Source organism: Chlorocebus sabaeus, chromosome X, assembly GCF_047675955.1.
Source record: "Chlorocebus sabaeus isolate Y175 chromosome X, mChlSab1.0.hap1, whole genome shotgun sequence".
Classification (NCBI taxonomy): domain Eukaryota; kingdom Metazoa; phylum Chordata; class Mammalia; order Primates; family Cercopithecidae; genus Chlorocebus; species Chlorocebus sabaeus.
Window position 1 is genome coordinate 81,274,402 of NC_132933.1, and position 26,698 is coordinate 81,301,099.

A 26,698-nucleotide genomic window follows, 5' to 3' on the forward strand; every position below is an offset into this window, starting at 1 on the left:
GTTTTAAGCCACTATGCTTGTGGTAATTTGTCGTGGCAACCACAGGAAATGAATACAATGTGGATCCCAGTCCATATCCTGAATTGCTCCAAGAAGTGGGGAGGCTGCTAAGTCCTTATGGGCTGTCACAGAAGCCAGACAGAAACACGGAGTGCAGCGCGCTCCTCTAGACAAGTCCCGGAGGGCTTCAGCTGTCCGGAGTCTTGGACAAAAGACCAGAGGGTCTGTTCTGCTCTAGGTGCAGGGAGTCAATGAACAGACTTTGCTCACAAGTGAGATGCAGAAAACTTTATTTTTTGATTACATGGCTCAGACAGTTTCAATCAATACCATCAGCAACGAATTTTATGAAACACGTTTGTCTTTCCTGTCTACATAGATGTCACAGTAGCCCTGGTGTTTAAGTGTTGCCTCTAAAACTTGTCCTCTTTCCAGCGTTCTCCTCTTTCTCTCAACCTGCCACTCTTGAAAACTCACTTTTCTTTTGCATTTTGTCCTACATGTGAAAAATATGGAACTCAAGTAAGACCCAAGGTAGATCCCAAGGGCTTCAGAAATACCCTGTCAAGGGCACAGAATAGTTAGCAACAGAGTCCCTGGTTAAGGTCAATCATCATTAATAACATGAATCTTAAATTCTAATACTACTTACTTAACAGTACCTAAATTCTAATATTCCTAACTTCACAAAAACAAACTTTTCTAAAACTTCTTACCAGTAAAGGATAAATCTCACATGAATATACTCTCAGATAACTTTAAGAATTCTTCATTGCCTTGTAATTCCTACCAAGTGTTTTCATCATATCCCCGTGGCTAATCCTAGCCATCTCCTGCTTAATTTTTCTATAATACTTCTGCACATACACAGCAAATGGTCATACGTGGGGCACAATACGGGTCCCATGTTTCTGAGTTTACGGCACCATGACCAGAGACCCCTTGCATTTGCCACAGAAGAAGCGGCTGGTGTCCAGCGATTTGGTGTAGCGGCCAATCCTGGGAAGGAAAGGAACAACACACAACAAAAGAATCAGTCACTGCACCTCAGCATCGGCTCTGAGATGTTGGCCTTGGGCCCAAAGCCATAATTTTCTCTGGGGTATCAGAGACCCGGGCACCAAGTGGCAGCAGTGGTCAGACCGGCTCAAATTACTGAAGAGAAAGGAGAAAGAGAACATGGAAAGGAGGAGAGAGGTTCTCCTCCTCAATTCAGATGGCCATCTACTTATGAAATCACTCAAGAGCCACTTGGAGGCCCCAGCAAAACGTAACTGGGAAAAGTCTGAGAAGAGTCTTACCTGGTTTTGCACCCAGTACATTCATAATGGACCTTGTAGTTAATCTTATAGTTATGGCAGCGGGTGACCTTGGGCAGCTCCGGGTGTATCCTGTTGGATTTCCTGGCATAATACTTCCATGTGTCACCATGAGAATCACGGATACCATCAATCAGCCAGGAGGCAGCATGGCATATTTCATGGATCAAAGTATCCCGGATTCGGTCTTGAAAGAAGAATGAAAAGAAATTGTGAGCACTAAAACCAATACTCTTTTTTTTTTTTTCTCTTTTTTGAGACAGTCTTGCTTTATCGCCCAGGCTGGAGTGTAATGGCGTGATCTCGGCTCACTGCAACCTCCACCTCCCGGTTTCAAGTAGCTGGGATTACAGGCGTGCACCACCATGCCCGGCTGATTTTTTGGTCTTTTTTTTTTAGTAGAGACGGAGTTTTGCCATGTTGGCCAGGCTGGTCCCGAACTCCTGACTTCAGGTGATCCACCCACCTCAGCCTCCCAAAGTGCTGGGATTACAGACATGTGCCACCACACCCGGCCCCAATCCTCTTCTTATCTGCTACCCAACAACCCCTCGACTTTCAGCCCCACCAGATACAAGGTTATCTTACAGAAGCACATGCAGGTAAGTATGAGTGTTACCTTCCCAGGATTCTCAAAGTGAATAGTGAACCTACTTCAACCCAATATTGTTTACGGCAAAGAGCCTTCGGTGAGCAGGTCTTTTCAGAGCAGCTCCAACATACTCATTTTTTTTTGTGAGGTACTTCTAGAAAAATATCCAGACAAGATCTAGTTTCTGCCCTCCAGGAACAGAGGTGGACAGGGTGGGGAGCAATCGCTATGGCCGTGGGATTTGGTTAGAAGCTCCATGGTGAAATTGGGATCTCAGGGGTTCTTACTAATTGATTGAATTTAGAAAGGCCATTCTGGATATGGCAAAACATGAGTATGTGGCACAGTTTTAAAAACATTTTGGAGACTGAGTCTTGCTATGTTGCCCAGGCTGGAGTGAAACTGCTATTCACAGGTGTGATCATAGTGTACTACAGCCTCGAACTCCTGGGCTCAAGCGAGCCCCTCACTTCAGCCTTGCAAATAGCTGGGACTACAGGTGTGTGCCACCGCACGCAGCCTGTGGTATGTTTTGAAGGCCAGTGTGAAGACAGCCTGTCTGGGGCGTGGGCTAGTGGTAGAATACTGAGAGACAAGATTGGCCAAGCCAAACAGGAGAACATTACAATGGCCTCAAAAGCCAGGCTCTAGGCCTTGAAAAGCCCTGGTTTCTCAGCAGGAAAGCAATGTAGTTACATAGGGGAGACGAAATGGAGCAGGGATGAGGGCCTGTCCTTGGATGGAGGCACAGATAGAGAAGGAATGGTGAGCTACTGTGAAGGAAGATTTGGTGACTGGCTGGACATAGGGGACCCTGAACCTCAGCTCCTGAGAGAATGAAGATGCTACTGCTGGCAAGGGGGAAATGCAGAGAGAAAGGCAGGCCTGGTATAAAGATCGATGGGTTTGATTCACAGGGATGGTGAGACATCCAATAACTATGTCCTCTAAGCAACACACAGCATGCCTGCCCACCCAAGAATGACAGTTCGAGCTGTGACACAGGCTACCAGCTAGGAGGGATTTCACAGGCACGGCGTCAGAAGGAAAGAGCGTGGTAGTGAAGCTGCCACACTCCTGCCATCACCTGCAGAGTCGCAGACTTTCAAGCCAATCTGGATCTCGGCAAAGCGCTGCCTCTTTGGGTGCCACACCTCGCCAGTGCTGCATGAGCCAGCAGTTTTCAACATCTTGTTATTCCAGCCTATCCGTAGTTTCTCTGGCAGCTGAGAATGAAAAGCAAATGAAAGGAATCAGAAAGCAGTTTTGTTTTGTTGTTGTTGTTTTTTTGAGACGGAGTTTTAGCTCTTGTTGCCCAGGCTGCAATGCAATGGCGCAAACTCAGCCCACTGCAACCTCTGCCTCCCAGGTTCAAGTGATTCTCCTGCCTCAGTCTCCCAAGTAGCTGGGATTACAGGCGTGCGCCACCACACCCAGCTAATTTTTCGTATTTAGTAGAGACAGGGTTGCACCATGTTGATCAGGCTGGTCTCGAACTCCTGACCTCAGGTGATCCGCCTGCCTTGGTCTCCCAAAGTGCTGGGATTACAGGCGTGAGCCACCACGCTGGGCCCAGAAAGCAGTTTTTTTTTTTTTTTTGAGACGGAGACTCGCTCTGTCGCCCCGGCTGGAGTGTAGTGGCCGGATCTCAGCTCACTGCAAGCTCCGCCTCCCGAGTAGCTGGGACTACAGGCGCCCGCCTAATTTTTTCTATTTTTTTAGTAGAGACGGGGTTTCACCGTGTTAGCCAGGATGGTCTCGATCTCCTGACCTCGTGATCCGCCCGTCTCGGCCTCCCAAAGTGCTGGGATTACAGGCTTGAGCCACCGCGCCCGGCCCAGAAAGCAGTTTTAAGCAGACCAGAAAATATTAACTCCAGAGTTTTTTACCCTCTAATAAAAAGGAAAAGGAAATTTCTCCCCCAGGTCTTGGCGCAGAGCAAGTTTGAGAAGAAATTTATTCAAAGAGAATACAAATCAAAACATTCTGAGGAGAATAAAAGCCACATTGAAGTCTGGGTAAAGACAATAAACAGGCAATCAGAACACAAGGGAAACTGATAGAACATGTGAGCGCAGGACTTGGGCTCTCTTGTCCTTGGGGCAGCCAAGGAGAGAAGGACAACCCTGCTGAGGTGGGCGAGGCTGAACTGAAAATGCAACTCAGAACACTTCAGGTTCCACCCATCTGATGTGACATCACTGTCATCCAGAAGGGCACCAAAGGCTGGGGAACCTTTAGGAATATGTAAGAACTTCCCTCCATAAAGTGTTGTCACCAGAGATGATAAAGTCTGAAAAATCTAATGACCAATAGGTCTCTCTGCCTCCAGATTTTATCCAATCCAGTCCATACCCACAGGTTACTGTCAGGTTAATTTCTTTCAGCAGGTTAATTTCATTCACTCCCTGATGCACCCCATCCCTGTGCAGTGGTGCCTACTCACATAAATTTAACCTCCTCCAACCTGATTCCCAAGGCCCTCCCGTATCCAGTCCTACACTATCAAAAAATAAGAGCTTACTACGTCCTAGACCCTGTTCTAGGCACTGTATGTGTATTAACTTATGGAAGGGTAACAATAATCCTATAAGGTAATATGTACCGTGTTGTCCCCATTTTACAGATGAAGAAACTGACGGAAACTGAGGTCAAGTAACTTGTTCAAGGTCACACAGCTCTTTTTCCATTATCCTTCCACAAGAATCCTCTCTTCCTGATTGTCGAGCCTCAACTCTCCCTCTCCCCCATCCTGTTGTTCTCGCCACTTACCATCCTTTAAGAAGCAGAGTCTCACTTCCTCCAGGTAATCTTACTTCCTGGCTGTTGAGGCTCTCAGTGATTTCTCCCTCTGCTGATCTCCTGTGGTAATAGCCATCTGTCCTATACATTATAACTCATACACATTCTCTATTGCTTTCACCTGTGCCAGGGCTCATCTCCCAACCTCAACTGCCTCTGCTCAAGGGCGGGAAGTATATAGGGTTAGTGCACCTCACGGCACCAAGAGTACTGGTGTATAGTAGGTGCTCAATCAGTGCTCATTCATTGATCCTACCTTTTTATCACAGACGGATCTGTTAAACAGATCATAGATTCTCCGAACCAATTCATCCCTATTTCGCTTTAAATTTTTTCCAGAGTATTTCTTCGATTTTTCAAGGCCATACAAGAAACATCCAGGGACTTTGCACTTACGAGTCCTGTAAAGATAAATTCAGCTGAGGTTTATGTAGCTAAAGAGAGAGAAGGAATGTACATGTAAGCGTCTTGTCAAGACCTGTCGCTTCCTCTTCCATCCAGCTCCTTAGATGAGGGCATTTCCCAAGCCTTCATTTGCAGCCTTTTCTCTTCACTCTTTGCAACCCTCAGAGGTATAAAGCCCATGGTTTCAACCTCAAAGAGACTTATCCCCACATCTGTATCTGCACTCTGGAGCTCTCCTGAGACCTAGTTCTGAATTTACAACTGCCCAGTGCAAACTTCCAACTAACACGAATGTATCTCCAGCTAAACTTGTGTTACAATTGGCTGAAAAACCTCAAAGACATTTTTAAATTCCTTTTCTCAGCCGGGCGCGGTGGCTCACGCCTGTAATCCCACCACTTTGGGAGGCCGAGGCGGGTGGATCACGAGGTCATGATATCGAGACCATCCTGGTTAACACAGTGAAACCCCGTCTCTACTAAAAATGCAAAAATTGGTCGGGCGTGGTGGCGGGTGCCTGTAGTCGCAGCTACTCAGGAGGCTGAGGCAAGAGAATGGCGTGAACCCAGGAGGCAGAGCTTGCAGTAAGCCGAGATCGCGCCACTGCACTCCAGCCTGGGCAACAGAGCGAGACTCTGTCTCAAAAAATAAAATAAAATTCCTTTTCTCTCTTTATTGGGCACAGAGACAGACTATCTTCTTCACACTTTCTCTTCAGCCCCTCCTTTCCATCCCCCTGGTTCCTACTCTAGTTCAAGTTCTTGTCCTACCCTTTATGCCTGGATATGAGAACATTCCAGTGTTCCTTACCTCCAGGCTCTTTCTCTTCTCATCCAATCACACACACTCCTCCAGATTCATTTTCGCAGGCCATGCTCCAATTACTGTCCCCCTCTGGTTGTTCACTGCCTGGCCTGACATTCATGGCCAGGGTCAACCCTGTCCAAAGCTCTATTCCCAGCTACCACTGCCACTCTAGCCAAAGTGGGCAACTTAAATGTTTCCTGGACACAAATCGCAATTTCCCGCATTTGTGCCTCGGCACAATCTATTTTCCCACGGCTTACAATGACTACATCTCCACCACTACTGAGAATAACCATCTGCGCAGCACTTTATCATTCGCAAAGAACTTCCTTTTGCATTGTCATATTTAATCCTCACAACCGCCCTTCAAAGAAGCTATTAACTATTTTTACGATCTCCACTGTGCTCAGAGGTCAAGTGACTTGCCCAAAGGTCACAGAGACAGTGAATCTCCTGATCCAAATCTCATGGTCTTTTGATTAAACCACTATCGCTGCCCCATCTTTGAAGGCCTAATTCAAATGGCACAAAGAATAATGCTGAGCACATAAAGGACTCATACTGTAATAACTACCATTTAAACAGAAGCATTTTTATCTTAGCTGGAACAGTCCACTAAGTCCAGAGATGAGCCCAAAGAGCTGGAAAGATAAAAGGGGAGCAAACGCAGCAAGTTTCTGACTTAACAGAACTCCTAAGACTGAGATTTTGCCAGAACCGTTATTAACCCTTAAGTCACAAACTAAACCCTACGTGAGGAAGTTGGGCTGCAGAGAGGGGAAGTACCAGACAAGACAGAGGTTACGGAAGGGTCTTCATCCCAAGCCTGAAATGGGGGACTGAAATATTTCTGCCTCCAGTTACTTAGGTCTGAAAGCAAACTTACATCAGTATGTAAGGTGGCAGATGCAAACCTGAACCCTCTGCAGACTTCGGCAGAGCCCAGACCCCTGTGTGTTTGTGCTCACAGAACGCCAGCCTTGTGGCTTAGCATACTTTCACCTCAAGGCCTGTGGCTCTTTACTGCAGACTAAGCACCTTCACATCACAGGAACCGACAAGACCCCAAACTGGGAAAATCAGACACCATGACCAGCAAGCAGCCTACACAGGAACAATGCTAAGCATAACAGGAAGCCTCCAGACGACATAGGAAGTGCTAAACAACAGTTAAGAGTCCAAATAGGCTAGCCTCCTTTGGATAATGCAGACTGACAATGACACCAAGGGACAGCTTTTCCCTTCTTTTGTCACGCTCTAGCAAAGCAACCTGGGAGCTACCCAAGACACACGTCCCTGGAGGCAAAGTAGCTTAAATATGTAGTTAGGAGTCTGGAGCAGAAACCTTCCTGAAAGGGGATCCAGCTAAAAGAGCACTTGGCAAGCTGCTACCGGCTACCTCAGCCAGTGCAGAAACAGACAGCCCTTCTGTTCAGGTCCAGGGTAAGCTGGTGCCCCTATGCCTGACATAATCAGTCTTTTTCCCCTCCCTTAAGATATACTTATTGTCCCCAAATATTCGTTAAAAAATAACATATAGTCCTTCAAATACATTCCTTGTCTTGTAAGACAATTCAGATGTGAGTATACATTACTCTTCAATGAAAGTAAAAACAAAGAAAATTATGCAAATTAGCTGGGCGTGGTGGCGGGCGCCTGTAGTCCCAGCTACTCAGGAGGCTGAGGCAGGAGAATGGCGTGAACCCAGGACGCGGAGCTTACAGTGAGCCGAGATCGCGCCACTGCACTCCAGCCTGGGCGACAGAGCGAGACTCTGTCTCACAAAAAAAAAAAAAAGAAAAAAGAAAAAAAAGAAAATTATGCTTACTATATCACATTTTTAAGGGAAAAACTAAGAAATTCCTGGAATCTAAATAAGAAAACACATTAATTTTTTGCCTTAAGTATTAACATGTCTTTGGTCTACAGGATCAGTTGTTGTTTTCAGTATCAACTATATACAGCTTAATAAAAATAAAGGAATGATAAGCAATCCATTTCATCCTAACATTTCAGCTGAAAAATTCATAAGGATATACATAGTAGTAACAGTAACTGGGTTCAGCCAAAGCACTAGAAAAACCTGGAAGGCAATCTTGACCACTCTCCCTCCAGTTCCAACAGATCAATGTGTTGCTTCTGCCTTCTCACCATTTCCAATGCCTTTGCCTTGGTTTAGCATAAACTGGTGGCCACGAAGCTATATCAAGCCTGAAAAAAAGTGTCTTGCTTGGCTACACATAGTTCTTTGATCTGAGTTGAAGGACATGGGCAATCTCAGAGGCCAGAGCTGCTGTGGGTGCAGAAAGGCCCCCTCTACCCAGGTAACTGCAGGCACCTTGGCGGAGAGCCCATGCCCAGCCTCAGAGAGTGGGGAAAGAAGTGGGAAGGGAGCCAGTGGGTGCTATTCTCCCTTGCTTGGGCCCTCCTACTGAAGGACAGAAATCTTGTCCCCCCATTCCATCCCAGCCAGACTCCATCCCCTTATAGACCACCCCCACCCAAGTGCCCAGTGGACTACCCAGTGTGACAACTGTGCAATAAATTCCTGTTCAACGGAACATGGGTAGTACATACCTAGTTTTGCGTTTTTTTACTTTTGCCGCACCGTGTTTCTTCTTTGAAGGTCCACGCTTCTTACGTCCTTTACCAGCTGGAAAAATAATAGGTGACTTGTACCCCAAAAATTGGTACCATCAAGAGACTAACAGAAAGGTAAACCCAAAAGGAGCCCTCACAGCCAAGCCCAGTGCAACATCTCTAAACAAAACTGTCTGAAGTGGCATACTGCCGCCGTCATCATTCTCAACCATCTCACCCACGTGAATTACAGAGCTGCCAGCAGCATGAGCTGGGCAGGATTCTGTCACAGGCACCAAGGACTATGAAGGTCCAGGAGTGTGCCCTTAGGAAGCTAGGTGGTGTGGGCAACTGAAGCGTGCACAGTCGAAGGGCGTGGTACGGTACAGCTCACACACCGGCTCCGATGACTGGCTCATATCCTAGGCAGCACCTTCACTCAGTGTGCAGGGCAAGGCAGATCTTTCTGCCTGGGCCTAGGATCCATCCTGCCAGCTGCTCTAGCTAAAGGCTTATGTATCAATAGTCAGTGTCATTCATATATCCAAAAAATGTATTGAACCTCTATCACGTGCCAAGCACCAGGCCAAACCCTGAGAGAGAGTAAAAGATGAGGAAGAGTCCTCCCACGAAGAGGCTCACAGTCTACCGGGGCGGGGTAGGGAAGGGGACCGACTCAGGAACATATTCTAACAGTATGACTAGTGCTTTCGTAGAGATGGGCTCTAGAACTTTGGTAACTCAGGGGACAGGAGCCACTCTGACTCACGACTTCATAGAGGAGTGATCATTGGGCTGGGTCCTAAGAAAAATAAGACATCCTCAGAACAGAAAGTTCAGGGAGACAGCACTCCAGGCTAGTGAACAGCAGATACCAAGATACAGGAGCATGAGAAAGATGTGGGCATTCCTCCCCTGTTCCCAGAACCATCCTTTCACTGGATGGATGCCTCCTTGGGCCACAAGGAAGTTGTTGAAATGGCACAGGGTTGACAGGGAGGACAGGCAGACTGGATAAGACAGGCACATTTGGCAGGCAAGGCACATTCAGTGGGACAGGCATACTTGGCATGACTGACTTACCAGGTGTCACAGATACATTTCTGGTTTTTGCCTTCCTCTTCCTCAGTGGCTCCACTATATTTTTGGTCTTTGCCTGCCTTTTCCTCAGCGGTTCCACAATAGTTTTGGTTTTTGCCTTCTGTTGTTTTAGTGGCTCCACAATAGTTTTGGTTTTTGACTTCCTTTTCCCTGCTTGTTCCACCACAGGTGCAGGCTCTTCCTCAGCTGGCAGCTTTCTCTCTGAAACTTCAAGGTTAGCCTCAGGATCATTTGGTGGTTCGCTGAGATTCTCACCAAGATCCTGCTCACCAGCATCATCAGATGAATCGTGCTGGGAGACAGCAGCCTCAGCCAGCTCTTCTTCATTTGAGGCAATCTGGCCTTCATTACACAAATCTTCTGCTGGCACAGGAACTTCCAAATCATTACTATTGTTGTCGGGAACTTCCAAATCATTACTATTGTTGTCGGGAACTTCCAAATCATTACTATTGTCGTCAGGAGTTCCCGAATCATTACTGTTGTCGTCGGGAACTTCTGAATCATTACTGTTGTCGTCGGGAACATCCGAATCATTACTGCTGTCGTCGGGAACTTCTGAATCATTACTGTTGTCGTCGGGAACTTCCGAATCATTACTGTTGTCGTCGGGAACATCCGAATCATTACTGTTGTCCTCGGGAGTTCCTGAATCGTTACTGTTGTCGTCGGGGGTTCCTGAATCGTTACTGTTGTCGTTACTGTTGTCGTCGGGGGTTCCCGAATCATTACTGTTGTCGTCGGGGGTTCCCGAATCATTACTGTTGTCGTCGGGGGTTCCCGAATCATTACTGTTGTCGTCGGGGGTTCCCGAATCATTACTGTTGTCGTCGGGGGTTCCCGAATCATTACTGTTGTCTTCGGGAGCTTCCGAATCATTACTGTTGTTGTCGGGAACATCCGAATCACTACTGTTGTCGTTGAGAACTTCCGAATCACTACCGTAGTCGTTGGGAGCTTCTGAATCACTGCTGTTGTCATCGGGAGCTTCCAAATCATTGCCGTTGTTGTCGGGAGCTTCCGAATCGTTGCTGTTTTTGTTGGGAACTTTCGAATCATTACTGTTGTTGTCGTCATTGTCATCATCACTAATAACTATTGGAGGTTCCTGGATGGCAGGCTTCACATAACAACACTCTGGACTCTCACCTGAAATTCAAGAGACACAATCATATATGAATATACTCCCTCCACCACCTCCTTTATACACTGAATTTCAGCAGATTATTTCACACAAATTAAACAAGATAGGAACTGTGGCGTTTCGAACAGCAGTTAAGAATCAATTATTTTAAAGGGGACACCAACAAATGGAAAGATTCCATGTTCATGGATTGGAAGAATCAATATTGTTAAAATGCCCATACTACCTAAAGAAATGTAGACATTCAATACAATCCCTATCAAAACACCAATGACATTCCTCACAGAACTAGAAAAAAATTATCCTAAAATTTATATGGAACCATGAAATGCCCAGAATAGCCTAAGTTATCCTGAGCAAAAAGGACAAAAGTGGAGGAATCACATAACCTGACTTCAAATTACACTACAGAGCTATAGTAACCAGAACAGCATGTTACTGGCATAAAAACAGATAACATAGGCCAATGGAATAGAATAGAGAACCCAGAAACAAATCTACACACCTACAGTGAACTCATTTTAGAAAAAGGTGCCAAGAACATACACTGGCAAAAAGGAAGTCTCTTCAATAAATGGTGCTGGGAAACTTGGATATCCACATGCAAAATAATGAATCTAGACTCCTATCTCTTGCTATACAAAAACCAAATCAAAATGGATTAAAGACATAAATCTAAGACCTCAAACTATGAAACTACTACAAGAAAACATTGGGGAAAATCTCCAGGACATCAGTCTGGGCAAAGATTTCTTGAGCAATACCCCACAAGCACTGGCAACCAAAGCAAAAATGGACAAATGGGATCACATTAAGTTAAAAAGCTTCCGCACAGCAAAGGAGACAATAAACAAAAGGAAACAATAAACAAAGTGAAGAGACAACCCACAGAATAGGATAAAATATCTGCAAACTACCCATCTGACAAGAGATTAATAACTAAAGTATATACAGAGGTCAAACAACTCTATAGGAAAAAAAAATCTAATAATCCAATGAAAAAATGGGACAAAAGATCTGAACAGATATTTCTCAAAAGAAGACATACAAATGGCAAACGGGCATATGAAAAGGTGTTCAACATCATTGATCATCAGAGAATTGCAAATCAAAAAACTATAATGAATGACCGGGCATGGTGGCGCACACCTGTAACCCCAGCAGTTTGGGAGGCCGAGGCGGATGGATTATCTGAGGTCAGGAGTTTGAGACCAGCCTGGCCAACATGGCGAAACCCAATTTCTACTAAAAATACAAATATCAGCCACGTATGGTGGTGCGTGCCTGTAGTCCCAGCTACTTGGGAAGCTGAGGCAGGAGAATTGCTTGAACCTGGGAGGTGGGGGTTATACTGAGCTGAGATCACACCACTGTACTCCAGCCTGGGTGAGAGTGAGAGTGTCTCAAACAAAACAAAAGACAAAAAAAAACTACAATGAGGTATCATCTCACCCCAGTTAAAATGGCTTTTAGCCAAAAGACTGGTGAGAATGAGAAGAAAAGGGAACCCTTGTACACTGCTCGTAGGAATGTAAATTAGTACAACTACCCTGGAGAACAGTTTGGTGGGTCCTCAAAAAACTAAAAACAGAGCTACCATACAATTCAGCAAACCCACTGCTGCATACGTACCCAAAAGAAAGAAAATCAGTATATCAAAGAGATATCTGCACTCCTGTGTTTGTTGTAGCACTGTTCACAATAGCCAAGATTTGAAACAACCTATGTGCCCATCAACAGATGAATGGAGGTCGGGCACGGTGGCTAGCACCTGTAATCCCAGCACATTGGGAGGCCAGGGCATACGGATCACTTGAGGTCAGGAGTTTGAGACCAGCCTGGCCAAAACGGTGAAACCCCATCTCTACTAAAAATACAAAAATTAGCCAGGTATGGTGGACGGTGCCTGTAGTCCCAGCTACTCAGGAGGCTGAGGCAGCAGAGTCGCTTGAACTCAGTAGGCAGAGGCTGCAGTGAGCTGAGATTGTGCCCCTGCACTCCAGCCTGGGCAGCAGAGCAAGACTCCGTCGCAAAAAAAAAACCAAAAAAACAAAAACAAAAACAAAAACAGATGAATGCATAAAGAAAATGTGGTATATATGCACAATGGAGCAATGGAGTACTGCTCAACCATAAAAAAGAATGAGATCCTGTCACTTGCAACAACATGGATGGAACTGGAGGTCATTATGTAAAGTGAAATAAGCCAGGCACAGAAAGACAAACTTCACGTTTTTTTCGTTGCTGTTGTTATTGTTGTTTGAGACGGAGTCTTGCTCTGCCACCAGGCTGGAATACAGTGGCACGATCTTGGCTCACCGCAATCTCTGCCTCCCGGGTTCCAGCAATTCTCCTGCCTTAGCCTCCCGAGTAACGGGGACTACAGGCGCACACCACCACACCCAGCTAATTTTTGTATTTTTAGTAGAGATGTGGTTTCACCATGTTGGCCAGGCTGGTCTCGATCTTTTGACCTTGTGATCCACCTGCCTCGAACTCCCAAAGTGCTGAGATTACAGGCGTGAGCCACCACACGCATGTTCTCATTTATATGTGGGGTCTAAAAATGAAAACAATTGAACTAATGGAGATAGAGAATAGAAGAATGGTTACCAGAGGCAGGGAAGGAGAGTGGAGGGGTGTGGAAAGGCGGGGATGGTTAATGGGTGCAAAAAAATAGAAAGAATAAGATCTACTATTTAATAGCGCAACAGGATGACTATAAGTCAATAACTTAACTGTGCATTTTAAAATAATTAAAAGAATATAACCGGATTGCTTGTAACACAAAGGATAAATGCTTGAGGAGACAGATACTGCATTCTCTATGATGTGATTATTACACATTGCATGCTTGTATCAAAACATATCATGTACCCCATAAATATATACATCTATTATCTACTCACAAAAATAAAAAATTAGTTTTTAAAAAAGAAAGTTATTTTAGGCCGGGCGCGGTGGCTCAAGCCTGTAATCCCAGCACTTTGGGAGGCCGAGACGGGCGGATCACGAGGTCAGGAGATCGAGACCATCCTGGCGAACACGGTGAAACCCCGTCTCTACTAAAAATACAAAAAACTAGCCGGGCGAGGTGGCGGGCGCCTGTAGTCCCAGCTACTCCGGAGGCTGAGGCAGGAGAATGGCGTGAACCCGGGAGGCGGAGCTTGCAGTGAGCTGAGATCCGGCCACTGCAGTCCAGCCCGAGCTACAGAGCAAGACTCCGTCTCAAAAAAAAAAAAAAAAAAAAAAAAAGAAAGTTATTTTAGATTGTTTTTCCCTCTATTTTTTATTTCACTGAGAGCAGTGACAGATCAAATAGCAACCAAACTCACGTGGCAATTTTCAAATCATAGCCTCTAAGTAGCAAGATGTAGCAGTTGCTCCGGGCTTCCTAAACACAGGTCTACAGACTTGAATATTTTCATTGGTCCACAGCAAAATAAGACAAATTAGAATAATAAAGTGGTATTTTTCCCCCATCAAGTTAAATTTCTATAATTTAAAGGACTGTCCTTTATTTTGTGATTACGTCTTGGCTAAACTTTTGGTGTTCTTTACAAAATTACAAAGATGGTAGCTGAAGTTTTTTTTTTTAATTTCCTTCATTAGACAAATTAAAAATTGACAACTCTGTGTTGGTCACCAAAATTTCATTCCTTAAATTAGCTCATAAGTGCAAAGCTCTCAGAACCACTGATATGAGTCAGGAGTACATCCTGATGTCAGCACTCTCTGAGAGGCCTCAGGAACATTTGGAACATCACAGCCTGCACTGAAATGAAGGCCAGTGTGTCTGATGCCACACACTCTTTGGAGTCTGTTTGGAGCTCAAGTTCTAGCTTTCTATGATTCTGGATGTAAAAAAAAAAAATCTAAAAATCTAAACCATGGCATAGGTAAGATGTGGAAGATATACTTATGGTGCAAAAACTCTTTATCCTAAAACTGCAGATTTGAGACAATATATTTTGAGAATCTTATCTGTTACTTGAATTAATTGTGAAAAAAACTTCAAATATGCAGTAAGGGAAGAGAAAAGGAGTGGATGTTCCTATGGTAAAAAGCCCTGCCTCCTTCCTAGAAAACTTAAAAGATTTGCCACCTGCAGTTGAAATGAAAAATTAGAAAAAGTAGGGACACACTGCTTACAACATATTTAAAAATGACTGTACAGTGACAAAGGTTGGAGGTATGTTTTAGAGTTCACTGGGCCTTGTTTTCTGTAGAATTGCCTAAATTCATTATAACAGAAAGAAATGCCACATAGAGAACAGTAAAGAAACGTACAAAGCCAGTCCTATAGGAGCATTCTTCATCCCTCCATTGCTGCGATGGATGCCCAGTTACAGTCTACAGGCCAGCAAGGTAAGAGCAGCCCTGGCTAAAAGTTCACTCTTAAAAGAATCTGTCTCTTCTGATTTAAGGAGTCAAGCACCTGGCGGCCTCTGGTTGTGAACCGGTTTCTGGCTCTGTTACTCCTGCCTGCCCTCAAGCTGCCTCCTTGGAGTTCCTTTCACATTTGAACAGCTTGTCATGTCAGACCCTCTACTCTATACCCAGACCGCTGTCCTGCTCAGGCACAGCCATCCAGAGCTAGAGAGAGGAAGCAGGGAAAGAAATCCAAAAGGATGAGTGGTAGAACAATAGGAGACCAGCGTTTCAAACGACCTCTCCCTTCCCTGCTCTGATATCCTGGGTTAGCTAAGAAACTCTGGCCAACAATAGCTCTTGGGTAGTTATCTAAGAAGTAGCTGGTGCTGGTCAGGCCCAGGGGCTCACACCTGTATCCTAGCACTTTGGGAGGCCAAGGCAGGCAGATTGCTTGAGGCCAGGAGTTTAAGACCAGCCTGGCCAACATGGTGAAACCCCATCTCTACTAAAAATTAAAAAAAAAAAGAATAAAAAAATTAGCTGGGTGTGGTGGCAGGCGCCTGTAATCCCAGCTATTCAGGAGGCTGAGGCAGGAGAATCACTTGAGCTCAGGAGGCAGAGGTTGCAGAGAGCTGAGATCACGCCACTACACTCTAGCCTGGGGGACAGACTGAGACTCTGTCTCCAAAAAAAAAAAAGTAGTAGTTGGCGCTTTAAGCATCTCCCATTTTCAGTTGAGTTCAGCTCAGCAAACATTAACTAAGTGCCCCACGTATCATGCCCTGTATCTGTACTGAGAGAACAAAGGTCAATGAAATACTGTCCCTAATGCTTAAAAAGTTTCTAGTCTTGCCTGTAATCCCAGCACTTTGGGAGGTGGAGGCGGGTGGATCACAAGGTCAGGAGATCAAGACCATCCTGGCTAACACAGTGAAACCCCGTCTCTACTAAAAAATACAAAAAAATTAGCCGGGCATGGTGGCGGGCGCCTGTAGTCCCAGCTACTCGGGAGGCTGAGGCAGGAGAATGGCGTGAATCTGGGAGGCGGAGCTTGCAGTGAGCCGAGATCGCGCCACTGCACTCGAGGCTGGGCGACACAGCGAGACTGTCACACAAAAAAAAAAAAAAAAAAAAAAAAAAAAGTCTCTAGTCTTCCTGTGTTTCATCCCCATTGAGCAGGTAAGTTCTGAATTAAGCTCCAAGCTACCCAGAAGGTTAAAGGGGCTTCTGAATCCAAACAGGTAAGGATCTGCCACGGGAAACAGGCTCTAAAGAAACACAAGAATCTCTAGAAAATACAGAAGGACTGGCAAACAGCAAGGACCAGCAGCTCAATGGAGAAAGTAAGAATGTTCTCAACACGACACTGCCAGCTGGCCCACAACCACCACCCTTCAAGATGGAAGGAAGAATGAGCCAGGCCTCTTACTCCTTTTCTCTTCCTCATCATTTCCACACATAGAGGGGGGAAGAGGGAGTCACAGAGCAGCCTCCATACTTCCCAGCCTCAATTCTTGACCCACCACCCCAACCCCGCTTCACTGACGTAGCTCTAGGCAGGTAAGAACTCTACTGAGGGGGCCCCCAAGGTCTCAGGCAGCAACAACAGTTGCTGCTGCTGGGAAATTGACCAGAGGGTTATAGGGAACCCGGCCATATCCACATCGAGCACATACGAGGAAAGAAACGGTGGCATTCACTACTGAAGGATTCTGAATAGAAAGTCTGCAGACTCTGATCCTGAAACTACCATGTGTGATGAGGCTTTGGATTTCAGCTACTTATCTAATAAAGTAATATATACTTGCCGTTGCTGTTTATTTCCAATAACTTAGCTTTCTTCTCCTCATAGGTGTAACAATCGTCATCAGAATCAGAGTCAATCACTACCACAGAGCTGAGGGATGAGACAGGAGAAAAATAAGAGAGAAGTATGAACGCAACAGTCTTCTTTTTCATGGCATTTCTCACCTTTTCTGATCTTGACCACTCATCAATTTTTTGTTTCCCACAGTAACTCTGTTCCTCTCCTTTGGAACCACTCAATCCTTCCATTCTACCTAATTTTCTATTTTTCCATCTTCCTACTACATCTTTCCATCTGTCTCACATCCTTCTAAAAAGGAGGAGTCTGTCACATACTGAGAGTGAAATGAGTTCTGTTCTATTTTATGTATTCAGATAGTTTTGGCACAGGGGAAAAATTGATCAGGGAGCTCTCATCTTTCTTTATCAAGTTTGAGATCCAGTTGTCTGAGAAGGGTAGAGGGCCACAGATGGAGAGAGGCACCTCGAAGTAGGGAGTTTCTGTTCAGTGCTACTCTCTGCAGCCCCAAACCAGCACTACCCTCTTGAACTGACGGACTGCTCTGGTAGGTGTCAAACTCAGCAGTACACCTGCACCACCCAGGGTGCCAGTGGTAAGCACCCCCTGGGGTCCTCATCCTCAGCTGATCCTGGTATTTGGCTCAGAAGTTCCAGCAGGATGAAATTGGCCACCTTCCTGTCTCCAAACAGTGTATAGTAAGTATAATATACTTTCATAATGAAAGAAAATATTTAATACACTGTTACAGGACATGTCTCTACCTGCTACAGACACACATGTTCATCTGCTTCCACCATGTTTACCACTTTGACACTGCCAAGTTGATGTGCCTTTGCTATCTTATTGACCACTCCATCCTTAAAACTCTTATCTTGATTTCTGGGACAAAGTCGTCTTTTGGTTCTCATCTCACCTTTCCATTCACTCCTCCTCACTCACCTTCCTCGACTCAATCCCAGGACTTATTCCCAGCCCTCTCATGCCAATGCAATCAATTATTAATTATACCAGTCCAATCCATTATATTGAGCCCAACTTCTCTTCTGACTTCTAGTTTCACAGTTCCAACTTCCTACCTGGATATCCTGTGGGCAGAGCTGATATCTAGTCAGTGTGCAGAGGTACAGCCTTACCGATTTGTTTATTGATGGTGTCTGTCCTGACCAGCAGGCAACCACCCTGACTAATTCCTGCCTGTGCTCTGTTGGTTGTTAGAAAGTTTTGAATATCAGCCCTGCCTACAGGCTCCTTGATTCTAGCATGCCCCAAACCAAACTCATCACCTTCCTCCCAAATCTACTCTTCCTATAGTATCCCATATATAGACGGCACCTGGGACTGGACCAAGACTTGTGGGCACTCCTTTCAGGCCCCTTAAAACTGATTTTCTTTAAATATTTGTTCACCATCTATCTAGCAGAGGCTGGAAGAAACTATTTTTTCTATTTAAAACTCAGATACATTTTAATTTCAAAAACGACTTCATTATGTATAATATTATATACTGGAATACTTCTTAGGCGCCATGATAGAACATTTAACATATAAATAACAGCAATGGAAATACTCTGCATCTTGACAGTGGTGATGGTTACACTACCGCATATGCTTGTCAAAATCCATCAAACTGTACACCTAAAAAGGGTGAATTTTACCATATGTAAATCATACCTGAATAAACCAGACTTTAGAAATACAATTAATAAAACTGATCATCAATGATTAATAGTTTTATACAATGCATAATTTGGCTCTAGAATTTCAGTTGATTGCAACTGCTGACTTTATTTATTTATTTATTTATTTATTTATTTATTTATGTATTTATTGAGACAGTCTCACTCTCACCCAGGCTGGGGCGCAGTGGCGCAATCATGGCTCCCTGCAACCTCCCCCTCCAGGTTCAAGTGACTGTTGTGCCTCAGCCTCCTGAGTAGCTGGAATGAGAGGCACATGCCACCACCACACCCTGCTAATTTTTGTATTTTTAGTAAAGATAGGGTTTCACCATGTTGGCCAGGCTGGTCTCGAACTCCTGATCTCAAGCAATCCGCCCACCTTGGCTTCCCAAAGTGCTGGCATTACAGGCATAAGCCACCGTGCCCGGCCTGCAACTGCAGACTTTACATGACATTTCACACATTGGTGTCAGGAGTTGGTGGCTTATATGTTGTAAAAACACTCAACAGAGATAAATCAGAGATAGCCAGAACAAAAATTTTCCCACTTGACAGCACTATTTGGGTTGATGGGGAGAACAAGAATGACCAGTTCGCATTTGTACAGTAATTCAAGGAGTCAATGTGGAAAACAGTTATGTAGCACCATACTTCATATTTACTCCAGCAATTTTTTTCAGCACCCCCCTACAGTTTGGCACCTGGGAAACACCCCTCCATCAAGATCTGGCTAGAGCAGAGGATTCATTAATAGGAACAGTAGCAGATGAGGCTGAAAGAGAGGTTATGGCCAGATCACAGAAGGCATTAAATATTGGGGTCAAGAGCTTGATTTTTCTATTATGAGCTATTTGAATTGGGGATTGATATGATCAAAGCAGTGCCTCAGGAGATCCAGCTGCAAGTGGTACACAGACTGGATCAGAAGTAAGAGATCAAGGTGAGGATGCCACTTAAAAAGAAGAAACAAGCTGGGCACAGTGGCTCACACCTGTAATCCCAGCACTTTGGGAGGCCAAGGCAGGTAGATCGCTTGAGGTCAGGAGTTCAAGACAAGCGTGAACAACATGGTGAAACCCCATCTCTACTAAAAACACAAAAATTAGCTGGGCGTGGTGACGTGTGCCTGTAATCCCAGCTACTTGGGAGGCTGAGGAGAAGAATCACCAGAACTCAGGAGGTGGAGGCTGCAGTGAGCCGAGATTGCACCACTGCGCTCGAACCTAGTCGAGCAAGACTCAGTCTCAAAACAAAACAAAACAAAAAATTAACGAATCTAAAAATAAAAAGAGTAAACACTGATAAGGGCTTAGACTAGTAGAGCCTGGATGTTAAGGCATAGTTCACAGAGATACCTCAAAGAAGAAACTGACCAGTTAGATAATGGATCAGGGATAAGGAATCTAATGTTTTGAACCTGGCTGTGATGTCAAACAGCCATCATGATCCTGCTGAGAACCACAGACTGTCCACAGAGGAAATGTGAAGTTCACTCTTAAATTTCCTTAGACAGAGAATGGGGATTTTCCCCCCTTAATTTAAAAAAAAAAAAAAAAAAATCAAGTTTCATTAATTCTTCTACTCACCTCGCCTGTCTCTTCAGAGCTCTTCTGGTCACAGCTAAATCAGAGAAAGAGGGCATTAGAAAACATCCGAAGCATGATAAAATCTGGTTTCCTACATCTTGAACTCCCTAAAACCAAAGTCTATAAATTAGAGCTGCTTAAAATTTACATCTCCCATGAAAGATAGAAAGGAAAGAAAAGTAAGGAAACCCAGAGCCAAAAAAAAAAAAAGAGGAAGGGAAGTAAGTTGGAAAAGAAGCAGAGAACCTCCTCCACTCCTGACGGTAAGGAAATTTCATTTCACCAACCTAAAGAGAGCCCTAGAGGTGATAAACTTAGAACCAACTTAGGCCAGACATCCCAAATCACAGCTGAGTCATCTCTACAAAGACACTTCAAAATGTTCCTGCTTTGAGTGGACTCTACTTACAAGACCCATTGGTGTCATCACTGCTTGACTGAACATTAAGGATGTAACTGCAAAAATACAAGAGATACTTTAAAAGGAGGGCTACCGACAGCATAAGCAACCAAATATCAAAAATCCCAAATAAGTGAATGAAACAACCAATCAGAATTCCTGAAATGCAAAAAGGTTTTAAGGGTTTTAACCCCTTAGGAAACTAGGATCACAATAGCACAAGTGAACAAAAATTGGAAGCAATGAGCTGCTCAGTCTTTACTGCTGAATCAAAAACAGGGGAAGAATGTTAGCTGAGTATCATTAGCTATCAGTGCAAAGCCTGTTTTCTGCCAAGTAATTTATCTCCCTTTAAAGGTATGAAAGCGACACCAGGCATAAAGGCTCACGCCTGTAATCCCACCAACTTGGAAGGCTGAGGGGGGAGGATCACTTGAGTCCAGGAATTCAAGGTTGCAGTGAGCTATGATGGTGCCACTGCACTACAATGTGGGCAACACAGCATGACCCTGTCTCTAAAAAAATAAAAAATAAAAATAAAGACATGAAAGTGAGTCTTGAGAAAGGGGCCTTGGTGGAAACGACTTGAGGAAGAGGAGATTGCAATCAAAAATTCAAAGGGCAAAAGGGCAAGGAGGTCCCCTTTTCGGGTTTACTTCTTGGAGACAGCCTACTGTTTGGGATTGCTATCTAGGTAAATGGATAAGTACTGAACTCCGTTTCATGGGGAGCCAGTGAATGGACGGTTTCTAAGCTGCCACTGCTCCCTGCAGTGAGCCACGATGCTGGGGCCTCTTGCTTCTCCACCTCATCTGCCAGGGGCCCCAGCATTCACTCTCCACTGCTCCGTGGCAGGCTACTTTGCCTCCTGCCATCGCTTACCAGACAGCCATGCGGCACTGCCTGAGGTGAAGCCAAGCACTTCCTGCTCGGAACCCTTCAGCTCACCAGACAGCAGCCGGCTGGACATCCACTGTCAGCCAGATCCAAACTGTAGCCCAGAGGAGTCACACCGCAGTGACCCCACTGCCACTCCTCCGATGTGGCGCCTGGCTACATCATACGTCATCTTGTTACTAGTTATTGTGACACATAGTCCACAGAGGATATCAAAATGCTAAAGGAGGGGGATCTAATAGCTATAAGGAAGTCCAGATTCTACATATTAAAAGTTAGACTTAGGCCAGGCGCGGTGGCTCACGCCTGTAATCCCAGCATTTTGGGAGGCCGATGTGGGTGGATCACTTGAGGTCAGGAGTTCAAGACCTGCCTGACCAAGATGGTGAAACCCCATCTCTACTAAAAATACAAAAATTAGCTGGGCATGGTAGTATAATCCCAGCTACTATAATCCCAGCTACTCTGGAGGCTGAGGCAGAAGAATCACTTGAATCCGGGAGGCGGAGGTGGCAGTGAGCCGAGATCGTGCCACTGTACTCCAGCCTGGGCAACAGAGCAAGACTCGGTCTCAACAAAACAAAAATAAACTTACGTAAAAATAAAAATAAAAAGGAGTAAACACTAATAAGGGCTTAGACTAGTAGAGCTTGGATGTTAAGGCATAGTTCACAGAGATACCTCAAAGAAGAAACTGACCAGTTAGAAATGGGTCAGGGATAAGGAATCTAATGTTTTGAACCTGGCTGTGATGTCAAACAGCCATCATGATCCTGCTGAGAACCACAGACTGTCCACAGAGGAAATGTGAAGTTCACTCTTAAATTTCCTTAGACAGAGAATGGGGATTTTCCCCCCTTAATTTAAAAAAAAAAAAAAAAATCAAGTTTCGTTAATTCTTCTACTCACCTCGCCTGTCTCTTCAGAGCTCTTCTGGTCACAGCTAAATCAGAGAAAGAGGGCATTAGAAAACATCCGAAGCATGATAAAATCTGGTTTCCTACATCTTGAACTCCCTAAAACCAAAGTCTATAAATTAGAGCTGCTTAAAATGTACATCTCCCATGAAAGATAGAAAGGAAAGAAAAGTAAGGAAACCCAGAGCCAAAAAAAAAAAAGAGGAAGGGAAGTAAGTTGGAAAAGAAGCAGAGAACCTCCTCCACTCCTGACGGTAAGGAAATTTCATTTCACCAACCTAAAGAGAGCCCTAGAGGTGATAAACTTAGAACCAACTTAGGCCAGACATCCCAAATCACAGCTGAGTCATCTCTACAAAGACACTTCAAAATATTCCCGCTTTGAGTGGACTCTACTTACAAGACCCATTGGTGTCACCACTCCTTGACCGGACATTAAGGATGCAACTGCAAAAATACAAGAGATACTTTATAAAAGGAGGGCTGCCGGCACCGTAAGCAACCAAATATCAAAAATCCCAAATAAGTGAAGAAAACCACCAGTCAGAATTCCTGAAATGCAAAAAGGTTTTAAGGGCTTTAAGCCCTTAGGAAACTAGGATCACAATAGCACAAGTGAACAAAAATTGGAAGCAATGAGCTGCTCAGTCTTTACTGCTGAATCAAAGACAGGGGAAGGACCGGCGCGGTGGCTCAAGCCTGTAATCCCAGCACTTTGGGAGTCCGAGACGGGCGGATCACGAGGTCAGGAGATTGAGACCATCCTGGCTAACACGGTGAAACCCCGTCTCTACTAAAAAATACAAAAAAACTAGCCAGGCGAGGTGGCGGGCGCCTGTAGTCCCAGCTACTCGGGAGGCTGAGGCAGGAGAATGGCATGAACCTGGGAGGCGGAGCTTGCAGTGAGCTGAGATCCGGCCACTGTACTCCAGCCTGGGCAACGGAGCGAGATTCCATCTCAAAAAAAAAAAAAAAAAAAAAGGCAGGGAAAGAATGCTAGCTGAGTATCATTAGCTATCAGTGAAAAGTCTGTTTTCTGCCAAGTAATTTATTTCTATTTGAAAGTATGAAAGTGACGCCAGGCATGGAGGCTCACGCCTGTAATCCCACCACCTTGGGAGGCTGAGCGGGGAGGATGGCTTCAGCCCAAAATTGAAGGGTGCAGTGAACTGTGATGGTGCCACTACACTGCAGTATGGGCGACACAGCAAGAACCTGTCTCTTAAAAAAAAAATAAAATTAAAAATAAAGACTTGAAAGTGAGTCTTGAGAAAGGGGCCTTGGTGGAAACGACTTGAGGATGAAGAGATTGCAGTCAAAAATTCAAAGGGCAAAAGGGCAAGGAGGTCCCCTTTCTGGGTGTACTTCTTGGAGACAGCCTACTGTTTGGGATTGCTATCTAGGTAAATGGATAAGTACTGAACTCCGTTTCATGGGGAGCCAGTGAACGGACGGTTTCTAAGCTGCCACTGCTCCCTGCAGTGAGCCACGATGCTGGGGCCTCTTGCTTCTCCGCCTCATCTGCCAGGGGCCCCAGCACTCACTCTCCACCACTCTGTGGCAGGCTACTTTGCCTCCTGCCATCGCTTACCTGCCGCTTACCATGCGGCACTGCCTGAGGTGAAGCCAAGCACTTCCTGCTCGGAACCCTTCAGCTCACCAGACAGCAGCCGGCTGGACATCCACTGTCAGCCAGATCCAAACTGCAGCCCAGAGGAGTCACACCGCAGTGACCCCACTGCCACTCCTCCGATGTGGCGCCTGGCTACATCATACGTCATCTTGTTACTAGTTATTGTGACACATAGTCCACAGAGGATATCAAAATACTAAAGGAGGGGGATCTAATAGCTATAAGGAAGTCCAGATTCTACATATTAAAAGTTAGACTTAGGCCAGGTGTGGTGGCTCACGCCTGTAATCCCAGCACTTTGGGAGGCCGATGTGGGTAGATCACTTGAGGTCAGGAGTTCAAGACTGGCCTAACCAACATGGTGAAACCCCATCTCTACTAAAAATACAAAAATTAGCTGGGCATGGTAGTATAATCCCAGCTACTATAATCCCAGCTACTCTGGAGGCTGAGGCAGAAGAATCACTTGAACCTGGGAGGTGGAGGTTGCAGTGAGCTGAGATCGTGCCACTGCATTCCAGCCTGGGCAACAGAGCAAGACTCGGTCTCAAAAAAAATAAATAAATAAAAACTAAAGTAAACTAAAAATAAAACGAAAACGGAGTAAACACTGATAAGGGCTTAGACAAGTAGAGCCTGGATGTTAAGGCATAGTTCACAGAGATACCTCAAAGAAGAAACTGACCAGTTAGATAATGGATCAGGGATAAGGAATCTAATGTTTTGAACCTGGCTGTGATGTCAAACAGCCATCATGATCCTGCTGAGAACCACAGACTGTCCACAGAGGAAATGTGAAGTTCACTCTTAAATTTCCTTAGACAGAGACTGGGGATTTTTCCCGCTTAATTTAAAAAAAAAAAAAAAGTCAGGTTTCATTAATTCTCCTACTCACCTGACCTGTCTCCTTGGAACTGTTCTGGCCACAGCTAAATCAGAGAAAGAGGGCATTAGAAAACATCCGAAGCATGATAAAATCTGGTTTCCTACGTCTTGAACTCCCTAAAACCAAAGTCTATAAATTAGAGCTGCTTAAAATGTACATCTCCCATAAAAGACAGAAAGGAAAGAAAAGAAAGGAAACCCAGAGCCAAAAAAAAAAAAAGAGGAAAGGAAGTAAGTTGGAAAAAAGGCGGAGAACCTCCTCCACTCCTGACGGTAAGGAAATTTCATTTCACCAACCTAAAGAGAGCCCTAGAGGTGATAAACTTAGAACCAACTTAGGCCAGACATCCCAAATCACAGCTGAGTCATCTCTACAAAGACACTTCAAAATGTTCCTGCTTTGAGTGGACTCTACTTACAAGACCCATTGGTGTCATCACTGCTTGACTGAACATTAAGGATGTAACTGCAAAAATACAAGAGATACTTTATAAAAGGAGGGCTACCGACAGCATAAGCAACCAAATATCAAAAATCCCAAATAAGTGAATGAAACAACCAATCAGAATTCCTGAAATGCAAAAAGGTTTTAAGGGTTTTAACCCCTTAGGAAACTAGGATCACAATAGCACAAGTGAACAAAAATTGGAAGCAATGAGCTGCTCAGTCTTTACTGCTGAATCAAAAACAGGGGAAGAATGTTAGCTGAGTATCATTAGCTATCAGTGCAAAGCCTGTTTTCTGCCAAGTAATTTATCTCCCTTTAAAGGTATGAAAGCGACACCAGGCATAAAGGCTCACGCCTGTAATCCCACCAACTTGGAAGGCTGAGGGGGGAGGATCACTTGAGTCCAGGAATTCAAGGTTGCAGTGAGCTATGATGGTGCCACTGCACTACAATGTGGGCAACACAGCATGACCCTGTCTCTAAAAAAATAAAAAATAAAAATAAAGACATGAAAGTGAGTCTTGAGAAAGGGGCCTTGGTGGAAACGACTTGAGGAAGAGGAGATTACAATCAAAAATTCAAAGGGCAAAAGGGCAAGGAGGTCCCCTTTTCGGGTTTACTTCTTGGAGACAGCCTACTGTTTGGGATTGCTATCTAGGTAAATGGATAAGTACTGAACTCCGTTTCATGGGGAGCCAGTGAATGGACGGTTTCTAAGCTGCCACTGCTCCCTGCAGTGAGCCACGATGCTGGGGCCTCTTGCTTCTCCGCCTCATCTGCCAGGGGCCCCAGCATTCACTCTCCACTGCTCCGTGGCAGGCTACTTTGCCTCCTGCCATCGCTTACCAGACAGCCATGCGGCACTGCCTGAGGTGAAGCCAAGCACTTCCTGCTCGGAACCCTTCAGCTCACCAGACAGCAGCCGGCTGGACATCCACTGTCAGCCAGATCCAAACTGTAGCCCAGAGGAGTCACACCGCAGTGACCCCACTGCCACTCCTCCGATGTGGCGCCTGGCTACATCATACGTCATCTTGTTACTAGTTATTGTGACACATAGTCCACAGAGGATATCAAAATGCTAAAGGAGGGGGATCTAATAGCTATAAGGAAGTCCAGATTCTACATATTAAAAGTTAGACTTCGGCCGGGTGCGGTGTCTCACGCTTGTAATCCCAGCACTTTGGGAGGCCAAGGCAGTTGCATTGCTTGAGGTCAGGAGCTCAAGATCAGCCTGACCAACATGCCGAAACCCCATCTCTACTGAAAATACAAAAATTAGCCAGGCCTGTTGGCGTGCG

General features: G+C 45.1%; 2 protein-coding genes across 2 annotated transcripts; both read right to left on the minus strand.

Moving 5' to 3' along the window:
- Positions 1–273: 273 nt before the first annotated feature.
- On the minus strand, positions 274–15,340 carry GCNA (germ cell nuclear acidic peptidase). The gene is made up of 7 exons (XM_073013108.1): positions 15,310–15,340; positions 9,589–10,755; positions 8,503–8,578; positions 4,970–5,114; positions 2,999–3,137; positions 1,302–1,506; positions 274–999 (listed from the first exon to the last, which is right to left on the minus strand). Exons 1-7 carry the CDS (start codon positions 15,338–15,340, stop codon positions 918–920), a joined length of 1,845 nt encoding a protein of 614 aa, XP_072869209.1. The 3' UTR covers positions 274–917.
- A 1,357-nt stretch (positions 15,341–16,697) lies between these two features.
- Positions 16,698–26,331, minus strand: LOC140710703 (germ cell nuclear acidic protein-like). The gene is made up of 8 exons (XM_073013110.1): positions 26,244–26,331; positions 25,369–25,467; positions 24,960–24,993; positions 22,832–22,878; positions 22,424–22,457; positions 20,627–20,673; positions 20,218–20,251; positions 16,698–17,021 (listed from the first exon to the last, which is right to left on the minus strand). Exons 1-8 carry the CDS (start codon positions 26,329–26,331, stop codon positions 16,910–16,912), a joined length of 495 nt encoding a protein of 164 aa, XP_072869211.1. The 3' UTR covers positions 16,698–16,909.
- Positions 26,332–26,698: the final 367 nt, after the last annotated feature.